We start from the raw sequence: 22,843 nt of genomic DNA, 5'->3' as shown, positions 1-22,843 counted from the left end.
TAGTAAATGCCACCCACTAGGCCGGACATATCTTATGACAAATTATAAGTCACACTGTGAGGGTACGTAATAATATTTATTTATAATTTTAAGACTAATCGGAGCTATTGCGGCGCTTTTTGTGCTTTTTCTCCTTGGAGCTCTTGCTGCGCTTGGTTTTTTCCTGCTTTATATTATTGGATTTACTAAATTCGGGCTCAGTTGGAACGGGTTTTGGTTTAGTTACAGGCTGCGGCGCACATCCTTCCATGTAAAGGCGCAGCGTCTCCTCGTCCAGCTTGTCGTTGTCCTTGGGAGGCTTGTAGTCTGCCACATGATCGACGCGCAGTGTGCGATCGATGATTTTGATGCCATTTAAATTGTCCACGGCCAGCACCGTGGAGCGCTGATCCTCGTAGCATAAGAAACAAAATCCTTTCGATTTGCCCGTTTTGCTGTCTCGCACCAGATTTATGTTTACAATTTCGCCATACTGGGAGAATACGCAGATGATGTCACCTTCGGAGAGCGTGTATGGAAAGCCGGCTATAAATATCCATGCAGAGTCACGGTACATATCATGCCAGCTCTTGGCACTGGGATTTTTAAGCTCGAGTTCGCTTAATTTAAGCACATTTCGCATATTCGTAAGCGGATTCATTTTATGTGGTTGAACTTTTGTTTACATATGCGATTTACTAGTGTGACCGCATGCGTTTAAAGCAAAATTCCTAATTTGGTATCGCGGGCAAGCCAAACAAAGCGAAGCAACGACTCTGTTGTACAATACTACTTTTAGGTATCGTTTGGTCTGCATTGGTCACACTGCGTTCAGTAGTACTTTTTAGTTCGTCGTCGTCGGTTCGGTGGTCGTTTGTGCGTGCGCCGCAATTTTTGTTGTCGCGTTTCCAATCAAAAACCCTGCAAATTTTTGCTAGTGAAAACTTCTTGAAATGTTGTAATATAATTACAATTACATGCAAGTGCTTCAATGTGCAATTAAGGTGTGTTTATTGTTTGGTAAATTTATTGAATAAGCGGTTGCCTGCTGTCCAGCAAAACTCGCATGTCTGCCTGTGTATGTGTGTGCGTATGTATGTGTGTGTGGCTGTGCGCTTGGCCGCTGTGCATGTGCATGTATGTGTGCGAGTGTGTGAAAAGCAAAAGAAAAAAGATATGCTGCGAACGAACAGCGGCCGCAGCAGAAGAAAAGTATCTCTTCTTCTATTTAAAAATGTGTGTCAGTGTATGTGTATTGTTAAGGCATAATAAATAATAGACGCTTGTTTCTGTTTCTCAAGCATTTCAAAACGCTGTCTTTTTTAATTGTGTTATTGTTTTATCGTTTTCCCATCAGCGCGAATTGTGTGTCAAATACGGCAAAAAAAAAAAAAAACAGTAGCTTACAGTTATTACAACAGTATTACAACAACGCCCCATTTTAAGGGGGGGTCAACATCTTTCGCCGCCTCCCGCATCTGCTGTGTGGTTTCGTCATACGTTATTGTCGCCTCTCGCTCTCACTCTTACTCTGTGTGTTTCCTATTCACACGCATGGATTGCCGCTCGCCTAATGTACGCATTTTTCCTTTTGCTTTTGTTTTTGTTGTTGCTGGTATGTAAAAGGGCAAATACATGTGTCTATAAGCATATGTGTGCGTATATTATTTTGTTGCTTCTACACTACATTTATGTCACCCTGCTGGTCACACTTACAACCAACACACTCACACCTGAGACAACTCCACCATATGCCTGCTGCCTGCTTGTCTGTCTGCCCCTCACTCTGCCCCTTTCTGTCTGTCTTTGTATCTGTTTAACACATTCCACCCCATTTCGCGCTGTAAATGCCGCCCGACTGCTTGCTCCTTCTCCTTTTGCCTGTTCATGCCACTTTTTGTTTTTGGTTTTTGCTTTTACTTGTTTTTCGAGGCTTTTGCTTAGGTGTGGCCGTACTTTAGTTGTGGGCTTCCTTTACACAACGGCGCGGAAGTGGTAATAAAAAAAATTACAAAAAATAAAGAGAAAAAAAAACAGTGTGTGCCCACGCCGTTGACATTGAACTCGCCAGCAATTCCAGTTGCGCCTATCGCTGTCTTCGTCTCCCCATCGCCTACGTCTGGAAGTGCGCCGCCTCTGCCGCTGCACTGTCAGTCGCGACGTTACTTTCCCAAAAATATAAAATTAAAAAAAGAAAAACAACAACAAAAATCCAACTCCTGTCGCAACGGCCTTTCATTTTTGGTCGCTATCGCAGCATTTACTTTTTTATACCCTACAAAGCAAATATGCATATGCAAAATATAACGGGTCTAGTGAACTAGGGATATTTTTGTTTTTAAATTACCCTTAAGGGAATTTTTATTTCTCATTTGATTTAACAAGATGCGAAGACTGCATTAATCACGTTTTCGTTGCTTCCAAAGCAACCCCTACCTTGCAAGATCTGTTTTAACCCTGAAGACTGTACATACATTTATTATTATATCGTAAGTAAACAGAAAAATCAGTTCAAGATCGTTTCTTTTGCGTTTATACTTTTACCTCAGATTCAGAACACAACTTTAACATATGCTATAATTTATTACTGTACTCAGACAAATTTGAATGTATAATCAACGTAGAGTACAATATTCGCATATGTAAAACAATTTTATATTTGCGCCCAAAGAGCATCTGTAGTTCGTCAATGTTACATTTTTGTTCCGCTGATTTCTAATTGTGCAGTCAAAGATTTTACTATTTACATGTATGTATATATATATATATATATATATACGTTTTTTTTTTGGGCAAGCTTTCTCATTGTGTTGTGTATGTGTATTAGTGTTATATGTTATATGCGATATAGCGTGTAACGAGTACTGTTATTATTATGTGCCTCACGTTTTAAAGCCAAAGATTCGCGCTGCGACTGCGCACGATTATGGCACATTTCTAGCTGCCAATGTGATGAAAACTGCCTCAGACCGAAACGTGTCAAGTTGCCAGATAACTACAGATGCAACGAATATACATATATGTATACATTTGATATATATGTATGCATGTGCATGTGCATATGTATGTGCCTGGCTCGTGTTTAGAGCATAACGTGCGCATAGAGTTCGATTAATTTCGTTGCGCCTCGGTAGCTGTGCACTCAACTCAAACATCCGCTCAAACACACACACACTCACACACACAGGCAGACACGGTCGTACACCTACACCCATTACACCTACTGTTATTGTTGTTGTCTTTTGTCTGGCATCGCTTCTTTTTTTAACCCTTGCCTTAAGCCACAACTGACCAACTGGCTGCTGCTGTTGGTAACATCTGTTTTCTTGTGGCTTATTAAACAGAAAACAACAACAGCGGCAACAAAAACTACAGTCAAAACAAGTAAGTGTAGCGAGCGCACGAGTGCACGACTAGCACATACCCAGCAATGATGGGGCTAAAGAAGTGTTGAGTAAAAACAAAATTTTACTTAATTGGTAATAGGAATTAATAAACAAATGTTATACCAATATATATATATATATATATATATATATATATACATACATATATATATATATATATATATATATTATACAATAAAACAACAAAAAATATGATATAAGATATAAAAAAAAATTATATATTATATTAAATTATTTTTAAAAATATAGTTATAAGTTATCCATTTTCTCAAATAGAGTTTGCAGAAATCAGATTTTCTTTTGGCAAATTATAATTATCTCTACAAACGACGCGTTTTTACTTACGAGCAATGATTTTATCGCTTTAATACTTGACAAACACTTTTTTTTTTAATATAATTAATCAATATCATCTATATAAGAGCCCGCATGCCATGTTTCATTAATTTAGCTCCTAAAATATAAACGTCTACTGAAAATCAAAATTTCGAATAATTCTTATAGTGAGGGTCTGCGACCTACAATATTAATTATCTGCTTATTTAGCTCGCTTTCATCTTCCGTTTATCCCAGCATACTTCCAATTGATGCCATTTACGGGGTATATGAGAAGCAAGTGCAAAAAATGATTTTACACCCGTTTTTTTGTCGCTCTTGTCTTGTTGCCATGTTTGTAGTTGCTGTTGTTGTTGCTGTTATTGTTGTTGTTGTTGTTGTTGTTGTTGCTGTTGTTGTTGTTGTTGTTGTTTTTGCTGTTTACACCTGTGCCTCGCATTTCGCTTTCGCATATTGTTTATTATTTACAGCATGTAAATTCTTGCTAGCCACGCCCCCATATTCTTAACATTTTCGAGGGCCACATACCAGCCAAACCCACACACACACACACACACGCACACACACACAAACGTCGTATGAAAACAGAAACTTGTGGCGCGCGGGTTTTTTATTTCATCTGCGTATCAAATAATTGAGCTCAATTGATTTTAATTGAAACTGACAACCGCTGCTTGTTGTTGTTTATATTTGCTGCTGCTGCTGTCTTGTTGTTGTTGTTGTTGTTGTAGTCGGCAGTCATATGAAACAAAAACCAACAACATAATGTTGATGTTGATGATGGATCCGATGATTATTGTATTTGACGAACTGCGCCTCAGAAGCTAAATGCAGCAATTTGAAGTAGTTGAGTAAAATTAGACAACATTTTCGAAAAAGAGTCAATGAACATCAAAAGTTCCCCAAAAACTAACTGAATGATGCCATTCGAACTATCTTTTGTACATAAATTTACCTTTGCAGAGTCTTCCATTTAAGACATGAGTTTTTAAGTAAATTTTTTGTGAATGCCTGCTCTTATTGATTCTGTTTATAAATAAATCTTCGCTTCAATATGTTAAATAAGTTCACAATTAACTCATGTATGTTTTTCCCAGTTTTAGATGACATTTCAATGTATGTATACCCCATATCAAGCTTATATTTTATACCATCATAAAAATGGTATAAATTTTGTACTATTATTAGATTTTTATACAACCTTATTAGGTAACCGTAAAATATCGCTTATTTAACATAAGATTCGCTTTTAAACTAGTTTCACAAATTTCGCTAGTGATCATTGATAAGAATTTCGAAACGCATTATCTATAGACTTTATACAATCACGTATTATTTAAATGTTTGTAAAACTATAAAGTCTACATATATGGCATACATTTATCAGCTTGTTTGATTTGTATGCTGACTAAGTACTTGCCTTTACATCTGTCTATAGCTATCTCTATATGTATATGTTGCCTGTTGAGCTACATTTTTGGCATTCAGTGCAGGTTTTCACCATGACTCATCCATGTGACACACAATCTAGCCTTTTTTCCGATAAAGAAATCACCTTTTATCTATAGATTTACATATGAATCACAGATATGGCTTTGATATTGAATACAGCATTAGATATGATAATATTTTCAATGTTAATTTAATAATTACACAAATGGGAATGTATAACAATGTTTTACTTGAAAGGGCTAAACAAATTGCATTTCATTATTTGTACACCTACAGTTTTAGTCAATTTTCAACCAGTTTAAAACCGGTTTTAGTTTTTTGCAGGTGCACAAGCTGATTTTCTTTTGGGAACATATCTTAAAACGTATCTGAAATAAGTTCTAGAACCCTTTCACACTATGAATGTGTATGTTTGTTTAACCTGTTCACAACGAGCAGAGCTCACAGATTTCCTTTCTTTTTAGGATCGTTTAGAGAAAAACCACTTCAAACCACTTTAGAGACTTAAAAAACAATCATCCCGTTTCACCAGTTATTCAACCTGTTCAAATCTTGATGTAAACAAGTCGCTTTGAAACTGATTTATAGCTTAGAAACAGGTTACTAGCTTAGAGATGTCCCTACGCACCCATGCCAAAGACTTAACACCCAATCTTATCTTATTCAACCTGTAAAGTTGTATTTTCTGTATTTTCTTGGTACAAAAGTCAACAGATCTATTTTTAGAAATTCCTGTATATAGTTCGCATTGATAGATATCTAAACATAGACCCCAAGAAATGCCACAAAAAAAAAAAAAACAAATAAATGGCAAACGGGGGAAAAAAAAAAAACAACAAAAGAAACTGAAATTTCTCGTCTGAATTGTTGGAATATTTAAGCATATATCTAGAGTATACTAGGCCTGAATAAATAACGCATTTTATTCAACCATAAGGCACATTTCAGCTTTCATTCATTCCAATATTCGCATTTGTTTATTAATTGCGTCGCGTTCTTTTGGCTTGTGCAGATATTGTTCGTTATTTAACAATTTATATGCGCGCAGACCATATTGAATAATAATTAAATTATATGAAATTGAAAAGGCGCTGACGTTTGCTTCTAAATATATGTGGCTCGCGCTTTCCAGCAGCTGTTTCGAATATTTGTTAATGTGCAATTTTATTGTACACTTAATTTGTTGTTGATTTTTGAATATTTTCGGGCTGCTGGCGCTAAGAGCTCTAATAAAAAACAAAAATGGATATAAAAAAATATTTAGATATGCGGCCTGTGTGTTGGCCAAATTTTATTTTATTTTTTTTTTCATTTTATGCCTTTTTTTTAGACACTGGCTTCGCGCAAAAAACTTTCACTTCCATTAAAAAGTTTTGTGTGTACCTGTGCGCTTGGCAAAAGCTGCGGCAAATGTCGACAGCGACGTCGACGTCGGCGTCGTTAAATGACATTAGGTTAGGTTTTATGGCTCGGAGCGCTTAGAGCCCCAGCGAAATTCTGCACAAAATGTCAAAGTAGAAAATTTACATAAGCACTAAGCGATTTCGCTTTTTTTTTTACAATTTTTTGTCTCTTTATTTATTGTCTGTAATGCATTTATAGAAAGCGAGCGGTTAGTAGTTCTCTCTTTTCTGTCCATATAGTTTGTTTAAGAATAAACTAACTAGATGACATTTTCGTAGGAAAAGTGGTTCTCATGAGGCGTTCAGATAATATTTAAATAATGATAAGATAATAGTAAATATAATATATATAGTCTGTGAACTGAGTTAAAGTTGATTTATATGGCATAAAAGTGACTCAGGAAATTATTATTATAATATATAATTGTTAGTATTACAGCTATGCCTCGTAAACTAATTGAATCTTAATTAAATATTAATACAATAAACAACTTTAGGTTTAGTTCATAGAAAGAAATCAGCTCACATTTAAAGCTTTTTAAAGTTTTGCTTTTTCATATTGAAAGCAAGGGCATTCAAACTTCGGTCTTTGGCTTGTGCAAGCTTTCAATTCAAACGATTTGTGGCTGCACCTGTTATGTGACCGGAAGTTGAAAGCTGCACAATTACGAGGTATGTCTGTAATGAGAGAGTCGTCTAAAATGTTGGTTGGGCGGGTTGCGTTCACAACTAAAAATAAACGCAATGAAAGCGTTTGCCCGAGTTGACTAATATGCAGCTACATTTAGACTAATTAGGGTGCATGCAACCAAACCGACCGCCGTACCCCGAACAGTGGCAGCTTTTTTGTGAGTCAGCAGAGTATAGAGTGTGTTGAGGGGGAGGGGAGGAATCTCTCGAAAAAGGTTCAACATATGTAAACAAATGCACATTGTGAGTCAGTCAAGACAATCAGATCAGATTTCGCGAGCTGCGACCAGCGACTGGCGACTGGCAAGTGCCTCGTCTCGGCTCTTGTGTCTCGTGTCTCAGGTCTCTGGTCTCTGGTCTCGAGTCGCGGCTCTTGGCTCTTGGCTCTGTCAACTGAGGCGCAGATTGATACGACACAGCTCGAGAGATTAGCAACCAGTAGCGCCGCCGCAATGGAACCGGAATTGTAGCAGCCTTGGGGCCACAATTTGGAAATCTGCGCTCAGTGGGTTGCTTATAGCAGACGAGACACCCCATAGTTTTATATAAATACAATTTTTTTTTTTCTGCCATCATATTTCATGTGTCGAGCACATAACGAGAGTGCCTACACACACACACACAGACTATAAAAGTTATATGGTCATTGAAATTGGCCAGTTTAATGACTTTTTATGCGCACTCATTAGTCACTGTCCATGAGAAATTTGAAATTTTATATTCCATTCAATTGTAATATCATAGTATAGCATATATCCATGGCTTTAATTGGCTTAAACTGCAAAAGTGTGAATCATTTATTAAAGCTAGTCATCAGTTGCTTAATAAACACATATTATAAAGTGGTTAAATTTGTTATAATTGTGGTGTAATTATATTTATTTTAGCTATCTTTAAGTGTGACTAAGAACGAAACGCACGAGCACTTTGTTGTGCTTTTATTAAATATTAAAGTCATATATTTTAACCGAGGCGGGTTAACCACAAAGTGAACCTTCGGCATACTTAAGCGAAACCCAAGGATCTCTCTACTAGGAAAAAGTGCAGCATGAACAAAAGCTGAATTCTGTTTTGATTCTCTCCATGTGTGCATTCTATTTTTCTATATAGTCATATATAAAAAGTCCCCATAGAGGTTAGACAAAGAAACGGGTATACTTATTAGTTAAGAATATAATGTTTCAGGACCTGTAATAAAAATAAAGCTTCCTCGATAAATATGAAAAATTGCAATGCTTTGAAGCACTTCCAAGGCGTTTCAGTCTGTTATCTCAGGAAGTATTTAAGCTACATTAATCAGTTTCGAATTTCAGTTTATTCCAAATTTAAAGAAATGAAAAACAAGACGTGCCGAAATTATATATTATATCTAGCTTTTTATCAGCTCATCAGCAGCTTCTTGTGTTAATCAGCAACCGCCAAGTTCTCACGCTGTGCAAAAGTACTTTTATTTCTTTTCCCATATATATGCGCTTCCTAGAAACCATTTACACTTAATGCCCTAGAATCAGTGAGCAACATTTCCCGGGGCTGTTATCTGCTGGGATGTGGCTGCAGCACCTCCTACTTCCTCTGCCCGGATGGACGGATCTGTTAATGCAGGGGCCTGTTCTATTGTGTTGCACTTGTTGAGCGCAACAAGAGCATGTCAGGGACTCGGCAGCTAAATGACTGCCGACCGACTGACTGACTGACAACCAAGTTAAGCACATTATGCATGGCATATAGTATAAATATATGTGTATATATACGTAGTCACAAGTCTTTTATGGCCGACAACATCATTAGTTAGTGTGTGTTCTCGCTCTAGAAACGCCGCTGAGCAGTTGTGACCCAGTTAGTGCCATAAATTAGCACAAGCCTCCGACTGCCAGTTACTGCAGCAGACAACTTAGAACGTCTGTGTGCATTTATTAAATGCAAGTACGCATACGAATGCGGGTCTGAGTATCTCAGTATCTCAGTATCTCTTAGATACTGGCACGCACTGCAGCTCATGTCGCCTTAGTTTGGCCTGGCAGCCAAAGCTGTTTGTATACCCTGTAAGCAGACAAAGAAGACAAGTTTTATAACACATTTCAGAATATATTTATATATATATATATAGTGATAGTCGCTTATCCTCAAGATAAAGTAGTTAGGTGTCGAAAATTAAGTTAGGTGAATAACGCTCTCCTCTGTCAATATATATTGACTAACTCCAACATTTACTATTTAAACTAGGCTGCTTATATATTTGGCAAGTCTTTACGGAATATTATATACTATATACCTCTATAGAAAGATTTGGTCGAGATAAATAAAACGTAAGAATTGGTCGATAAATAAGTTTTTGTTTTTGGCAAAAAAAACTCAACATTTACGAGCTTCAGTACATTCACATATCTAAAAAACCGAAAGGCAAATGTATGCAAGGGTATTAGATCTTCGGCGTGCTGAATATATCCTAACCTTCTCGTTTTTTTTTTTTTGTACAAACCAGTTGTTTTTGCATAAATAATATACTATCTAAATTGAATTTATATCAATTTGCACAAAGTATTAAAATGATTGTTATTAAATAAAACCATCTACAAATGTTGTTCTCTTTGAATTTGACAGTAATCAACAATTTGTCAGGATTGCTTTGAGTACGTGATTTAATTAGCATCAAACGAGTTTATGTCTACAACTGATAATTACTGAGTATAATTTGTAGTAAACTAAATTATTTAATTGAGCATGTCTGCTTACAGGGTAACTCGTAGTTACGTCTTTAAATCTTAAGCATTTTTACTTGTCTCAATTGGGTCAGTCGTGAGAGATAAAAAGTAACAAAAAAAAAAGAAAAAAGTAAAAACCTGACTATTAAAAAGCCATTAACTATTGTTCAATATTAAGTTATTTCATAGCATTAATTAGTCTACAGAGGCTGCCAGCGATTGAAATCGCTACCCTGGCACAAACACACATACACACACACAAACACAAACACTCACACACAAATACACACACACAGGCACACGTACACACTGCACATGGGGCTTAATTGATTGGAGAAAGTGACGTACATGATTTGGCTGACCGTTCGGCTCGGTTCGGTTTCGGCTTTGCCTGGGAAAATGTCTTCATCTTTGGCAGCGATGGCAAAGTGCACGAGCAGGCCAAGAGCCTAGCTGCAACTGCCAATTGCAACACCCCAAAGCAACAACAACAACAACAACAGCAGCAGCAGCAGCTAATCAAGCGAAACATTGTAAATGTGCGAGATAAAATTCATTTGATATATATGTATGCAATAACGCCTTGTAACGGCACGAAAAAAAAAACCGATTACAGCAATTGCAGCAATACAAATTTGAATTGAAAAACATTCGAGTGAAAAACAGTTGCTGGGCATATTGATTATCATGTCGTAAATGCAACGGTCAAGAAATTAGCCCAGACACGGCCATTAACACAAAAATGTATCTTCAAAAAAATATGATTTAGCAATCTAATCGACTTAATGCCACAAAGCAGATAATATCTGTTCAAAAACTAATATTCCTGTAGCAAGCAATTAAAATCCAATAATTATAAGAGATATTAGGAACGCGAAAGTAAGGCAGATATTTGCCTTTTGCAGCTGTTCATGCAATGTACTACTTTTCGACCAATCGTTTCTATGGCAGCTATATGATATAGTAGTCCGATCCGCCTTCGATATACGTACTGCCTGCAGAACAGGCAGGCAACAGAAAGACGAACCTATGCCAAGTTTCAAAACGAAAGCTTTAAAGCTGCGCGACTAGTTTGCATAGAAACAGACAGACGGACGTGGCCATATCAAATCGGCTGATCTAGAATATATATACTTTATGGGGTCGGAGATGTCTCCTTCTATGCGTTACACATAACTTGTCCCCTTCAAGGATATAATAAATCGTCATAAATATTTTAATGTTCTTGTACTGATAAATGTCATCTTAATACGTCGTATTACTTTATAATCTATCTACTAAACAATTCTCTTAATATTTACAATATTGTATTATGACGTGCTATTAAAACAGATTTCGTCACTTAGCTCAAAAGATACATTTCACATAAATATATCTCACATCAACATCAACATAAAGTCCAACCGTAGCTATACTTGCTTTAGAAACATTACAAAATTCCATCGCCGAATCGCATTATACTTTATACTCGTAACTAGAGGAATCCTTTTTGAACTTCCAGGACAAATAACTCACTCAATCAGATCATTAATAATCTATGAATTGATCATAATAACTTAAGCTTAAATAAAATAACTTAAAAAATTGCACTAAAAAGATCTAATAATTCTATTTAACTCAACGTTATAGCAAAGAGATTATTGTATTAATATAGTAATAAATCCTAATAACTATATCACGGATCATTTATTATTCAACGCTAACTAATTCATATTTGAGTAAAGAAACCAAAAAAATGTTCATGGGTTAAGCATGTCTGATCCACAAATTTTAATTCATATTTTTATGTAAAATAGTAGATTTACAAGAAAATAAATAATTCCATTTTCCCACATTAAATCTCTTAGAACTAATAAAAATTTGAGTAAAGTAAAGCAATAGTTCTTATTAATTGAACTTCCCAATAACATAGTGCATTATTAGGGCAATATATCGTAATACTAAGTTATATTATACAATCTATAAATGAGCTGCGATTCAATTGTTGAACTAGCTATTTGACTTCATTAGAGAACAGCTATGAAAGACCTTAAATGGATCAAAAACAATCAAACCGTACTACTTTATAATGGACCAACTGTCAAAGATATCATTAATAAAGTTAATCTCACGCATTAATTCATGATTTCTATCGCATTTCCCGTTTTTGCCTAGGCCACATTACAGCTACATTTGGCCGCATTGATCTATGGCTATTTCTTATTTGTATTTCCATTATTTTTTTCTACCTCGTTTATTTTTTGTGGCTGTTGTTTTTTGTGTGTGTGTTTTGTTTCCATTTTCCCAGCTCGTTTTGCCGTTTGTTTTTTACCAAATTGTTTATTTCGCTTAACGCTTTTTTATGTGCACATTTTGTTGTTGTTGTTGTTGTTGTTATTGTCGCTTTTGTCGTTTTGTATTTCTTTATGTGCTGCATTTTCGAACCGTTAGCGTCAACATTTCTAATAGTTTTGTTGCATTTGATAAACGTAGCCGGCTTCCCTCCCCCTGCCCCGCCTGTTGTGGCAGTTGCTGCTGCTGCCCGGTGTCCAGTGCCGGGTACCGGATCGCCCCTCCCTCCCACTCCCTCTATCCTCAGCTAAAACTCGTTTCCGTCTCGCTCTGCGATTTCGCCGACGCCAACGGCAGCGCCAGTCTCTCTGTCTTGCCTCTCTTTCGCTCTACGTGTGTGCCTCAGTCGCAAACGCAGTCAAAGTGTTGCGCCCACTCCCCTCCCAACGACTCCTGTTGCCCAACCCCTGGCTAGCTTAATTTATGAAAGTTTAAATGTTGCAGGCCGTTGCATGCATTTGGTGTCGCCTGTAAATCAGAACTGCCGCTAGGTGAGTCGATTGCGAATCCAACTGGTTGCTTATAAATATTTATTGTATCTGTTTATAGATGGGATATACTTGCAGATGTACATACATATATATATATATGAGTGTGGTGTGCCACATCCTTAAGCGGCCAGTGGCTGTGTCTGTCTGAGCCACTGGCCTTATTCCAAATAAAGGAATTCCAGACACGGCTCACAGCATTTGCCCATAGAGAGTTTTGCGCTGGCTGAAAGTAGAACACGCCGGCTTGGGGTAATTGATAAAAAAAAAATACGTGCGTGCTGTTAGAAAGTAAACGCGAACAGCAGCACACAGCATACACTGTCAAAATTACGCATTTAATGAAGCACACTAACAAAAAAAAAAAAAAAAAACAGAAAAAAAAGATTTCACTCAAAATGTGTGCATTAAACGTCAACGAAATTTACATATTTAAAAATACGCCAATTAAAAATTCGCTGTAATAACAATATAAAAGAAATTTCCATAGTGCAAATCTTTCGATTAATACACTTGACAAAATTGCATAGGCTAAGCAATTATTTAGTAATCTTTACTCTGTTGAACAGTATGCCCAGACATAAAACTCACAACGCTTAAAAAAATTAGACAACTTTCTTATACATTTTATTTCGCTCTCCAATGAAAACAAACTGCTTTCCTATTAAACCACAACAATATCTTTTGCCAGTGTACAACAGTCTGCAACCCACAAAGTTGAGTAGCTGTTGATTTGAGAGTCATGCAAGTATTTTGGGGGGCTTCATTGACGGCTTCCGTCATTATTTTGATACACTCGTTAAAAGTGTGTGTGTGTGTGTGTGTGTGCCCCTATACAATTTCAAAGAAATAACTAAAGAAATCTCTGAGTAATTGGAAATTTATGGCCATTGACTGCCCGGCGAGTCATGCTTGATGCAAAGGGCATCAAGGGCTCGACTTTAAACTGCCCTGTAATAAATAATATACAAGCTGCTGCTCATATTCCATTAGACGTAACCTAATCAATCTATAACTACGAATATAATGTATATCTTAAATGGTTATGCTTTTGAATCATCTACAAAGACTTTACATTGGCTGCAGCAGGATGTGCAGATGTGATACATTATCAGAACTACTTTTCCATATAAAAACCTATAAAGTTATATAGAAATATTTTTGGCCTGATTTAATTTGTTTTCATTCATTTCTTTTAGATGACTAAATACGTGTAATCCGTGAGCATATACCATGTCCGAGAAGGTGAGCAGCGCTCTGGCGGCACAACTGCATGCGCATGCGATGGCAACAAGCTCCTCCACAGAGACTGCCACTTGCCAGCTGCAGCCAATTATTGGATCCAAGGATGCGCCGCTGCAATTCGAGACGGATGCTCCGGCGGCTGCAATCGGTGCGCAGCTAAACTTTAAGATTGTGCCAGTGGAGAGTTTGGGTGGCCTTAACTTAGGCCTTGGCAGCAGCTGCCAGGAGATGTTTGCCTCGATGAACACATCACAAATCTCAAATGCATCCACAGAGTCCAACTGCAGTCCGCCAGCTACGACAGCCGTGCCGCCACCCAAACCCAGCAGGCACATGGCCGTGCAGCCTTTGAATAGCGTAAGTAAACCCTGAACCCTCTATCGAAACTATATATATTAATCTATAATTTCTTCACAGAAATCCTGTCGTTTTCCCAAGCTGGAGGAATGCGCCCATTTTCATTATGAGCGCGTACAGCTGGGCGCCCTGTCGGTGCAGCTGCTGGACGACAAGTCGGAGCAGATGGGCAGCAGCATTGCCTCCCAGTCGATTGGCGGCGAGCTGGCGCACAGCTCGATGCGTTCGGCTGCGTTCACGCCTGAGAGCTGCTGGTTCATCATACGCGTCTGCCCTCAACGCTGTGAACCGTTCCTGATAAAGCGCAGCTACGAGAACATGCAAATGCTGGACGAGATGCTGCATCGTTGTGTCTACGACCGCAAGATTAGCGGGTTGCGCAACATGTGCGAACTGGAGGCGGATGCGCAGCTGCAGAGCGAACAGGATGTGGAATATGCGGTCGCCAAGTATTTGGAACGCTTTTCCAAAATAGCCTCCGATTCGCTGACATGCGGCACTATACTCACCTGGCTGCAGTTGGACAATAAAGGACGCCGCCTACCGCTGGCCGATGGGGAGACACAGCGTACGATCAATACGCCAGCGGTGGGCGCGGCTTATGGCGTGCGACGCTATCAGGCGCAGGCGCCGGACGAGATTAACATTGAGGTGGGCGATATGATCTCTGTTATTGATATGCCCAGCCCGGCGGAATCGATCTGGTGGCGCGGAAAGAAGTCGCATCTGCAGAAGTCCCTCTATGAGGTTGGCTTCTTTCCTCAGTCTTGTGTGGCCACTATTGGCGACAAGGTGCCACGGAATTTTCCCATGCCCGCACCGCTAGTGGGTCATCTAGATGCTTCGCCCACGAAGCCGGTGCTGCGCAAGCATGGCAAACTGATTGCATTCTTTCGCTCCTTCATATTGTCGCGTCCGTCGCGGCGTCGCCTCAAGCAGAGCGGCATCTACAGGGAGCGCGTCTTCTCTTGTGATCTGTCGGAGCATCTGCTGAACAGCGGCCAGGATATACCCATGGTGCTGCGTTCCTGTGCCGAATTCATTGAGAACTATGGCGTCATCGATGGCATCTATCGCCTCTCTGGCATCACATCGAACATACAGCGATTGCGTCGCGCCTTCGACGAGGAGCGTGTGCCAGATTTGGGTAATCCGGAGATGAAGCAGGACATTCATGCGGTCAGCTCTCTGCTGAAAATGTACTTCCGTGAGCTGCCCAATCCGCTCTGCACTTATCAACTGTACGACAACTTTGTAGAGGCTATCCAGGTGAAGGCTGACGAGGCCGACGAACGTTTGCGTCTCATGAAGGAGACGGTTTTGAAGCTGCCGCCGCCACACTATCGGTAAGTGCTGCAGGACTCAACGAGAACTTTATCTTAAAAATAAGATCTCACTTTGAGGCTAATCTTTTACTTGCTATGTCCATGCAGAGAGTAGACATAGTCGACCCTATAGATATTATTATTGACAGTCGAATCATTTAAGCTTGTCTGTGGGCTTTTATCTTTAGTCTCTCGACCTTAAAGTTACTGAAATATTATGCTTATAAAAACAATCATCCGGAGATTAAGTGGTTTTTGTGGCTAAGATTAGATATATATCGTATACCTAAATTCAACAAACAGCAATATTTGCTGGTACTTTACTTAAGTCTTATCTAAGTCGACTTTTTAAAGCCTTGATAATCGGTAAGCATGTAAATACTTGCTGTTTCTTACCTCCGGGAATATCTTGAATCTTTGGAACAACTATTTTTCTCTGGAACAATATATCTTTGGAGCAACTATAGATATCTGCAAGGGTATTTGATCTTACGTAGCCCGAAAATGTTATGAATTTATATTTGTATTTTATAATAATTCCCGTCTTCGCTTCTTTCATCTTCCCTCTTGATAGCACCCTGAAGTACTTGTCGGAACACTTGAACAAGGTATCGCAGCATCACGAACGCACTGGGATGACGGACAAGAATCTGGCGATTGTTTGGGCGCCCAATTTGCTGCGATCGCCGGCACTGGAATCTGGCGGCGTCGCTGCGCTGCGTGGCGTGGGCGTTCAGGCTGTGGTCACCGAGTACCTTATACGCAACTGTCACAACATTTTCGATGCGCTCGAGGATCATAATGCGCGCCTGAGCATAGTGGGCAGCACAGCGGCGGCGTCTGCTGCCGCCGCAGCTGCTGCAGCAGGCGAGCTGCGTCTAGAGTCGCTCACCGACTGCGAGAGCCTGCTGGTGGAGCAGCGCGAACAGGATCAATCGCTGGGTCTTGTCGAGCGACCAAAGAGCCTAAGCACCGGGGGTGCCAAGCTGATTAGCCTCGAGGAGGCGCAAGAGCGGCACTCGCGCATCGAGTGCAGCGGTGATCTAAAACAATCGCTGCCCATCAACATGATGAGCAACAGTACGGCAGGCGGTGCCGGCGGCAATGCTGCCTCCAACATTGGCTCCTACATTGAGGTGGGCGGCGGTCCCTCTAGCCTGCCAGATAAGTATCATACAGTTCTGTCTGTGCCGCGCAGCTGGCAGAAACGCAAGCCGGATAAGACGCCCTCGTGGAAGTCCATATTTACGCGCAGTCAGCGCCAAGGCAATGAGCCCGGTCACAAGCTAATCCTTGAAGGCGCCAGCAGCAAGGAGTCGAGCGGCTCATCGCGCGTCAGCTTCGTGCAGGCCTCCCACGTGCATGCCACCAAGGAGCTGTCCAAGCACGACAAACCAAAGTCCATTGAGTTGCTAGAAACTACTCGTGATGCACGCGACTCGGCGCTGGGTAGCAAGCCCATGGAGCTATGCATACGCTCCAATTCGATCGATAGTCTGCGCACGGTCGGCCATTCGCGCAGCGTCTCGCACGATTCGTACTTCGATCTGCTACAGTCGCCGCAGCGCGGCCACATGACCACCTGCCCCTCCCGGGAACTATCCGAGCTGGGACTTAACTTTGATCGCGAAGAGCCCGAAATGCGCATCTTCTCTGAGAGCGAATCGCTTGTGAGTTCGCCGCGTGTGGGCAAGGAGAATGTGCCACCAGCCTCAGGCTGTGCTACGCGTCGCATTATGCGCGCACGGCCGGAGGAGTTCTCCAGTCAGACGAACAGCGTCAATCCAAGCCCCAAGAAGCAGCCTCGTCTCAACTTGCTCTCGCCCAGTGCGGCCCGCATACTGCCGCATCCCAATCCACAACAGACCTGTGGCCATGAGCCCGCTGGTGCTGAAAACTGCTGCAAGCGTTACAAGCTGGAAGATCAGCTCTCGGACATACAGTTCATTGACTGCGGCACGCCGGAGCATCCGTTGCCCGCGCAGCAACAATTCGCCAGCGTTGAGGTGCATCCGCCGCCAAAGCCAGCGCGTGCGCAGGCGCAGGCACAGCTGCCTTCGCCGACTGGCGCCACAGGTGCAGCACGCTATAGCTATCCATCCGTGCAGCTGGGCGCTAAGCGTAAGGAGCAGCTGGCAGCCAAGGAGCGCTTCAGCTATCAAGGCACCTTTACGCAGTCGGGCCTCAAACCGGAGCCCGCTGGTACAACGCGATCCATACAGTGAGTGGTTACCATTTAATTCAAAACAAACCCATTTGACAATTTTTCTAATCCTTTTGCAGCAATGGAAACGCAACGTTGCGCGGCACAGATCAGTCTACGGTGAAGCTGCCTGTGCCCACGCCCACAACGCCGGCGCATAGTCCACGTTACTCGCTGCTGCTGTGCGACACGGAGAGCTCGGAGAATAGCTCGGCAGTGAATACGCCACAATATGATATGGAGCCGCTAATGCTTAACTCTGCCATGTCAGGCATTTCAGGCGTCTCCTCCAATGTGCAACAGCAGCCGCTGCTGCTGGGCGTAGACGCAGGCAGCAGTTATCTGGGCAGTTCACATGAGAGCCTGGGCCAGCAGGTAAGTCGGCTCGGCTTACAATTATATCAGGTTCTAATACCAATTCACATTTTACCTCTGCTTTCACAGTTCCACCAACAGCCGGAAGTGGAGCAACGCGATATGCATGCCCTGAAGCGAGAACTGTCGCTGGATTTGCAGCCGCTGCAGCCACGCCTGCCGCAGCCGGCGAACCGAGCCGCCACGCTGCCTATCAAGGAGCAGCTGCAGGCCAGCTCGCCGAACAATTCGAACTTTACGGACAACACTAGTCAATCGGTGACACCCAGCGAGTTTGGCTATCAGCATCTGCAGCGCCAGCTGAGCATGCACTCACTGTTGGCTACCGAGGAGAGTTCACCGCTCTACGAGGACTTTGAGCAGACGCCTAGCAATGCGCTGACGCCGCCAAAGCTGCTGCCCGTTGTTAACAGTCCCATCAAGTCGACCATTAGCATAACGTACAAGTCGCCGGAAAAGGAGAAGCCGCCAGCAAAGCCCGCGCCCTTGCTGGAGACGAATTTCGACGAGCACATTGTCTACGAGCAGGTGAAACTGTTTAGGAATTCGGTAACCGAGGTGAATCAGTTGCTGAATGAGCGACACGGCCAGAACCTCAAGCAGATTGAGGAGGAGGATGTCAGTGCCAATCGTGCGGCGCAAATGACTCAGCAGCTGCTGCAACTTGAACAAGACCAGGACGATGAAGAAGAAGAGGAGGAGGATCAGCGAACGCAGGATCAGCTGCTTTATGAAAACATTGAGCTGCGCAAGCCGAAAACAGTTTATGAGAATCTACGTGGCGAGGAAATGAAACTCAATACATTAGGAAACGAACTAGAGCTCGAGTCGGATTTGGATTTGGAGTCAGTGGTGAAACAGCAGCCCAGCTGTGATAGAATCGAACTGGACAGCCTGGATAGTTTGCCGAGCGTCGAACACATCAACATGGAACAACACGAACAACCCAGCAAATCGCCATCGTTCAGCGTCAAAGAGCTGGCCACCAAATTTGAGAGTTCGCCTGTGGAGCAGTTGCCCAATTTTGATTTCACACAACGCGGTGGCTCCATGAAAAAGCCAAATGAGCTGAGTCTACCCATCGCAGTTCCACCGAAGCCTGTGATGCCTGTGCCTCTCAAAAAACTCAATAAAGCGCAGAAAATTACACGTTCGTTGGACGAGAACGCCTTTGTCCGCGAGTTTGGAGGCAAGCAGCTGCAGGACTTGACAGCCTGTAAGTTGCCAGAACTGCCGGAGCTGAACAATCGCCGCAAGAGCTTTGATTTCACGCGTCCCAAGACGCTGAATCCGCCCAAGCGTTTGCCAGGCATGAGCATTACCGAGGAGATATGCCAGAAACGCGCCAATGAACCGGATGAGCCGATCACCACGCCCACCACAGAGAATCGCATCTCGCTGATACAGCAGAATAATGTGCCTGCCCGTGAGCTGCCCCAACCGAATGCAGCAGCCGCCACATTGAATCTACCCGCTGGCGGACGCAAGAGCGTCTTGACTGGCGTCATACTCGATCGCGAGCGCATCGATAAGATCAAAGAGGAGCGTCGCCAGCAGTTGACACAAAAGTACTATGGGGACACAATTAAGTCACGCTCCAAGACGGAGCTCAATTCGGATGACAATAATTTCCAGGCCCCCGATTCGATGCGCATCAAGTCCAAGTCGCGCGGTGATATGCATTCCCTGCAAAAGGACATGGACATGAATCTCAAGCAGCTGGCACGCGCTGGTGCTGGCTCTGAGAGCACACTGCATCACCCGGGCGACTTTGGCACACAACGTGTGCGCAGCATCTCCGACGAGAAGAACCAGAACTGTGATACCAGCAATGGGGCCAGCATGAATCTAGCCGTGCACAGTGTCAAGACGACAGCCCAGAAATATGCGGCCAACAATGCGCCAGTTATCACAGCGATTACGACTTCAACGATGCCAGGAAAGTTTGAGCGGAGTATCGGACGCGATCGCCCGACAAGAAACTCTATGCCCCATCCAATAACCACAGAAAGCAATGCGAGCGTCAAGTAAGTAGTTCCTATTTATATTAATGTTATAGCGTATGATGTTAATGTTATTTAGAGCAGCATAAAATATTAACAGCTTATAGTCGCTTAACATAATTCTGTTAATGCTACATATTTTAGTAGTACATTCATAAAATAATTGTTGGACCGCAAAAATCGAATGTATTTCAAAACTCTTCTTATATTTGCAGCAACAGAGAAAAGATCTCACCACAATTCTCAATACGCGATATGACTGCAATGTTCGAATCTCGTTCACAAAATCAATAGGCTTAGGCAACATCGAATACAGAATATACAGATTATATAGATAACAGAAGACACAAAAAAGGAAGAGAAGTCGAGGTATGAGAAGAAAAAGGAGCGGCCGCGTTATATAGCTTATTTAGATTGTAAAATTCTATATGTTAAGAGCATATTTCGAGAGCACATGCAAATACGTGTCTATTTCTATATATATACATATATATATATATATAGATATTGGATTCTGGACCATGCGGCACCAAAGACATAAAACACAAACAAAATCGCCGCTGGATGATATAGAGCAGAGCAAAATTCAATTTTGTTTTCAAGATGGAGCTCGAGGTAGAGTTTCGAGTGAATAACTAACTAAAAAGACCCAGCGCCAAATGCAAATTGTTATTGCATTGGGCGATCGTAGGTGTTAAGTTTATATTTATATATTTGCATATATATACATATATATGGATTCTCGTTTATTTGTATAATTATTGCATTTCACTTGACTTGATTTCGGTTTGTTTTATGTGTGATTTGTTTCATAAATGTTGATTGAAAAATTAAGAAGGCAAAAAAAAAAAAAAATTAAATTAAATGTGTAACTAGAAAGCGCTGAGTTTTTCTTAAAATTAAGCTTAATTTAAATTTATGCATTTCGACGCAACTTTGAGTGAGTTGCTTTAAGTATATTATTATTATGCGATTTATTTATATATATTTTAACAAAAATCACAAAGTTTATAAAATAAATACAAATTCGATTTACTATGAACTATTTTTATTTAAACTTAAATACTTGTAAATACTCAATGCTTGCTTGTTCTAAATGCGCTACGCGGCTTGCAAAATATGGCAAAATGAAAAGAAGAGCAAATTAACTAAAGATTTCTTATTGTACAATAGAAAAGTGCTACGAAACACGGGCCTAACAAATCTGTCAGAAATCTAAAATAAATTCAAAAGATATGCAAATTATCTCCAATCAAAACGTTATTATTCTTTCTTTCGTTTGTGTTTATCTAAATATTCTATCTAGAATAGACCTGTGTAGAACCTGGTAGCTTAACACTTTGAAAACAATGGTTGTTCATAGGCTAATTATGGTTACAGTTCGCTATGAAGAGAACAATAGTATAAGAAATATCCGAATAATTTTATAGTGTATTTGACAAATTTTTCAACATCAAACAGGTTTTCGGAGCTTTATAAAGCCGCTTGAGTATGCCTAATTTATGGGCACTGCCGAGAATCTCGTTGACAATCAAATGGGAATTCTTTTTAAAGACAGATTTTTTAGACCCGCATAAGGCACGCGCGTATATATTTATTGTATAATAAAGCTTTCCTATTCATTAAAACTATAAAGACCAACAATAACTAAATGAAATCAACAGAAATTAACTAAACGCTAACTTATTGAAATTAGATACGATCTATAACCATTTAGAATACTTAACCAGTGTGGTTTATATTAAATTTTTACTACTAGTTAAATTTCAGCTAATCAAATTTTTATAAAAATGAACTTGCATAACAAACTTTAATTTAGTCGTCCTGACCCAGCTGCCAAATTTTTACTGAGCATTGAAAAAAAATCGAAAAACTGTTAATCCAAACAGATTTATAATACAAACAATAACTAAATAGAAAGCTTTAAAACAGATAAGTTAGCATTTGATATATTTTGATAAAAGAACATAATAATTATAAATCCGCAACTTAGTTATAAATAATTGTATTGTATAATGACTGACAGCTGAAGCGGAGCAAATGAAAGCGAAAAGCACTTGCGAAATGATTTGAAGTACATTATTTGCATATACACAAATATATTTATTATACAAGCGCATTACCATAAATGAATATATATATATATATATACATTTATTATAAAGGAAACTACTCATTGAATGCATATTTAACAAACAATCAATAGCTGCAGGCTAATTTGAAACAAACACAAGCAACTATAACAATAAACAAATAATTTAATACATATTAAAACAAATATATTTAAACGTATAAACTCTTTTCATAGTGGTATATGTGGGTATATTATGATATATAGTCGGGACCTTCTCGAGTTTGTGTATAATTTATTTTTAATTGGCCCGGCAACAAAAGTCACCAGGCACACGAAAAATTCAATTTAGACTCATTAGAGTGCTCCTCTCCACGGAAATCTTTAGTAAAAGGCGAAAGATTTATTCGACAACTGAAGAGAAGCCAGAGTGAATTCACCGAATTAAACACCTTGACTCTACCTCAAGCAATGCT

At 40.5% G+C, this 22,843-nt stretch overlaps 2 protein-coding genes and 1 non-coding gene across 4 annotated transcripts; 1 reads left to right on the top strand and 2 right to left on the bottom strand.

The window, feature by feature from the left end:
- Nucleotides 1-34: 34 nt before the first annotated feature.
- On the bottom strand, nucleotides 35-657 carry LOC115758818 (RNA-binding motif protein, X-linked 2). Its single transcript, XM_030699595.1, has one exon. The coding sequence runs from the start codon at nucleotides 638-640 to the stop codon at nucleotides 95-97; it is 546 nt and encodes a 181-aa protein (XP_030555455.1). The 5' UTR covers nucleotides 641-657; the 3' UTR covers nucleotides 35-94.
- Nucleotides 658-848: 191 nt separating this feature from the next.
- Nucleotides 849-21,144, top strand: LOC115758348 (GTPase-activating protein CdGAPr). 2 transcript variants are annotated; one of them, XM_030698928.1, is made up of 7 exons: nucleotides 849-983; nucleotides 13,988-14,390; nucleotides 14,451-15,736; nucleotides 16,290-17,936; nucleotides 17,999-18,293; nucleotides 18,363-20,320; nucleotides 20,512-21,144. In XM_030698928.1, the coding sequence occupies exons 2-7, from the start codon at nucleotides 14,022-14,024 to the stop codon at nucleotides 20,588-20,590; spliced, it is 5,634 nt and encodes a 1,877-aa protein (XP_030554788.1). In that variant the 5' UTR covers nucleotides 849-983; nucleotides 13,988-14,021; the 3' UTR covers nucleotides 20,591-21,144. The 2 variants fall into 2 exon arrangements, with proteins under 2 accessions (XP_030554788.1, XP_030554789.1); XM_030698929.1 differs by lacking the exon at nucleotides 849-983 and adding an exon at nucleotides 13,403-13,532.
- A 1,534-nt stretch (nucleotides 21,145-22,678) lies between these two features.
- On the bottom strand, nucleotides 22,679-22,801 carry LOC115759369. The gene has a single exon (XR_004017526.1). It is a non-coding gene; the product is annotated as a U5 spliceosomal RNA (small nuclear RNA).
- Nucleotides 22,802-22,843: the final 42 nt, after the last annotated feature.

This window comes from Drosophila novamexicana, unplaced genomic scaffold (assembly GCF_003285875.2).
Source record: "Drosophila novamexicana strain 15010-1031.04,08,12 unplaced genomic scaffold, DnovRS2.1 tig00000193-arrow-pilon, whole genome shotgun sequence".
Taxonomy (NCBI): Eukaryota; Metazoa; Arthropoda; class Insecta; order Diptera; family Drosophilidae; genus Drosophila; species Drosophila novamexicana.
Note: the sequence above shows the minus strand (reverse complement) of the source record. Positions and strands in the feature narration are given on the sequence as shown.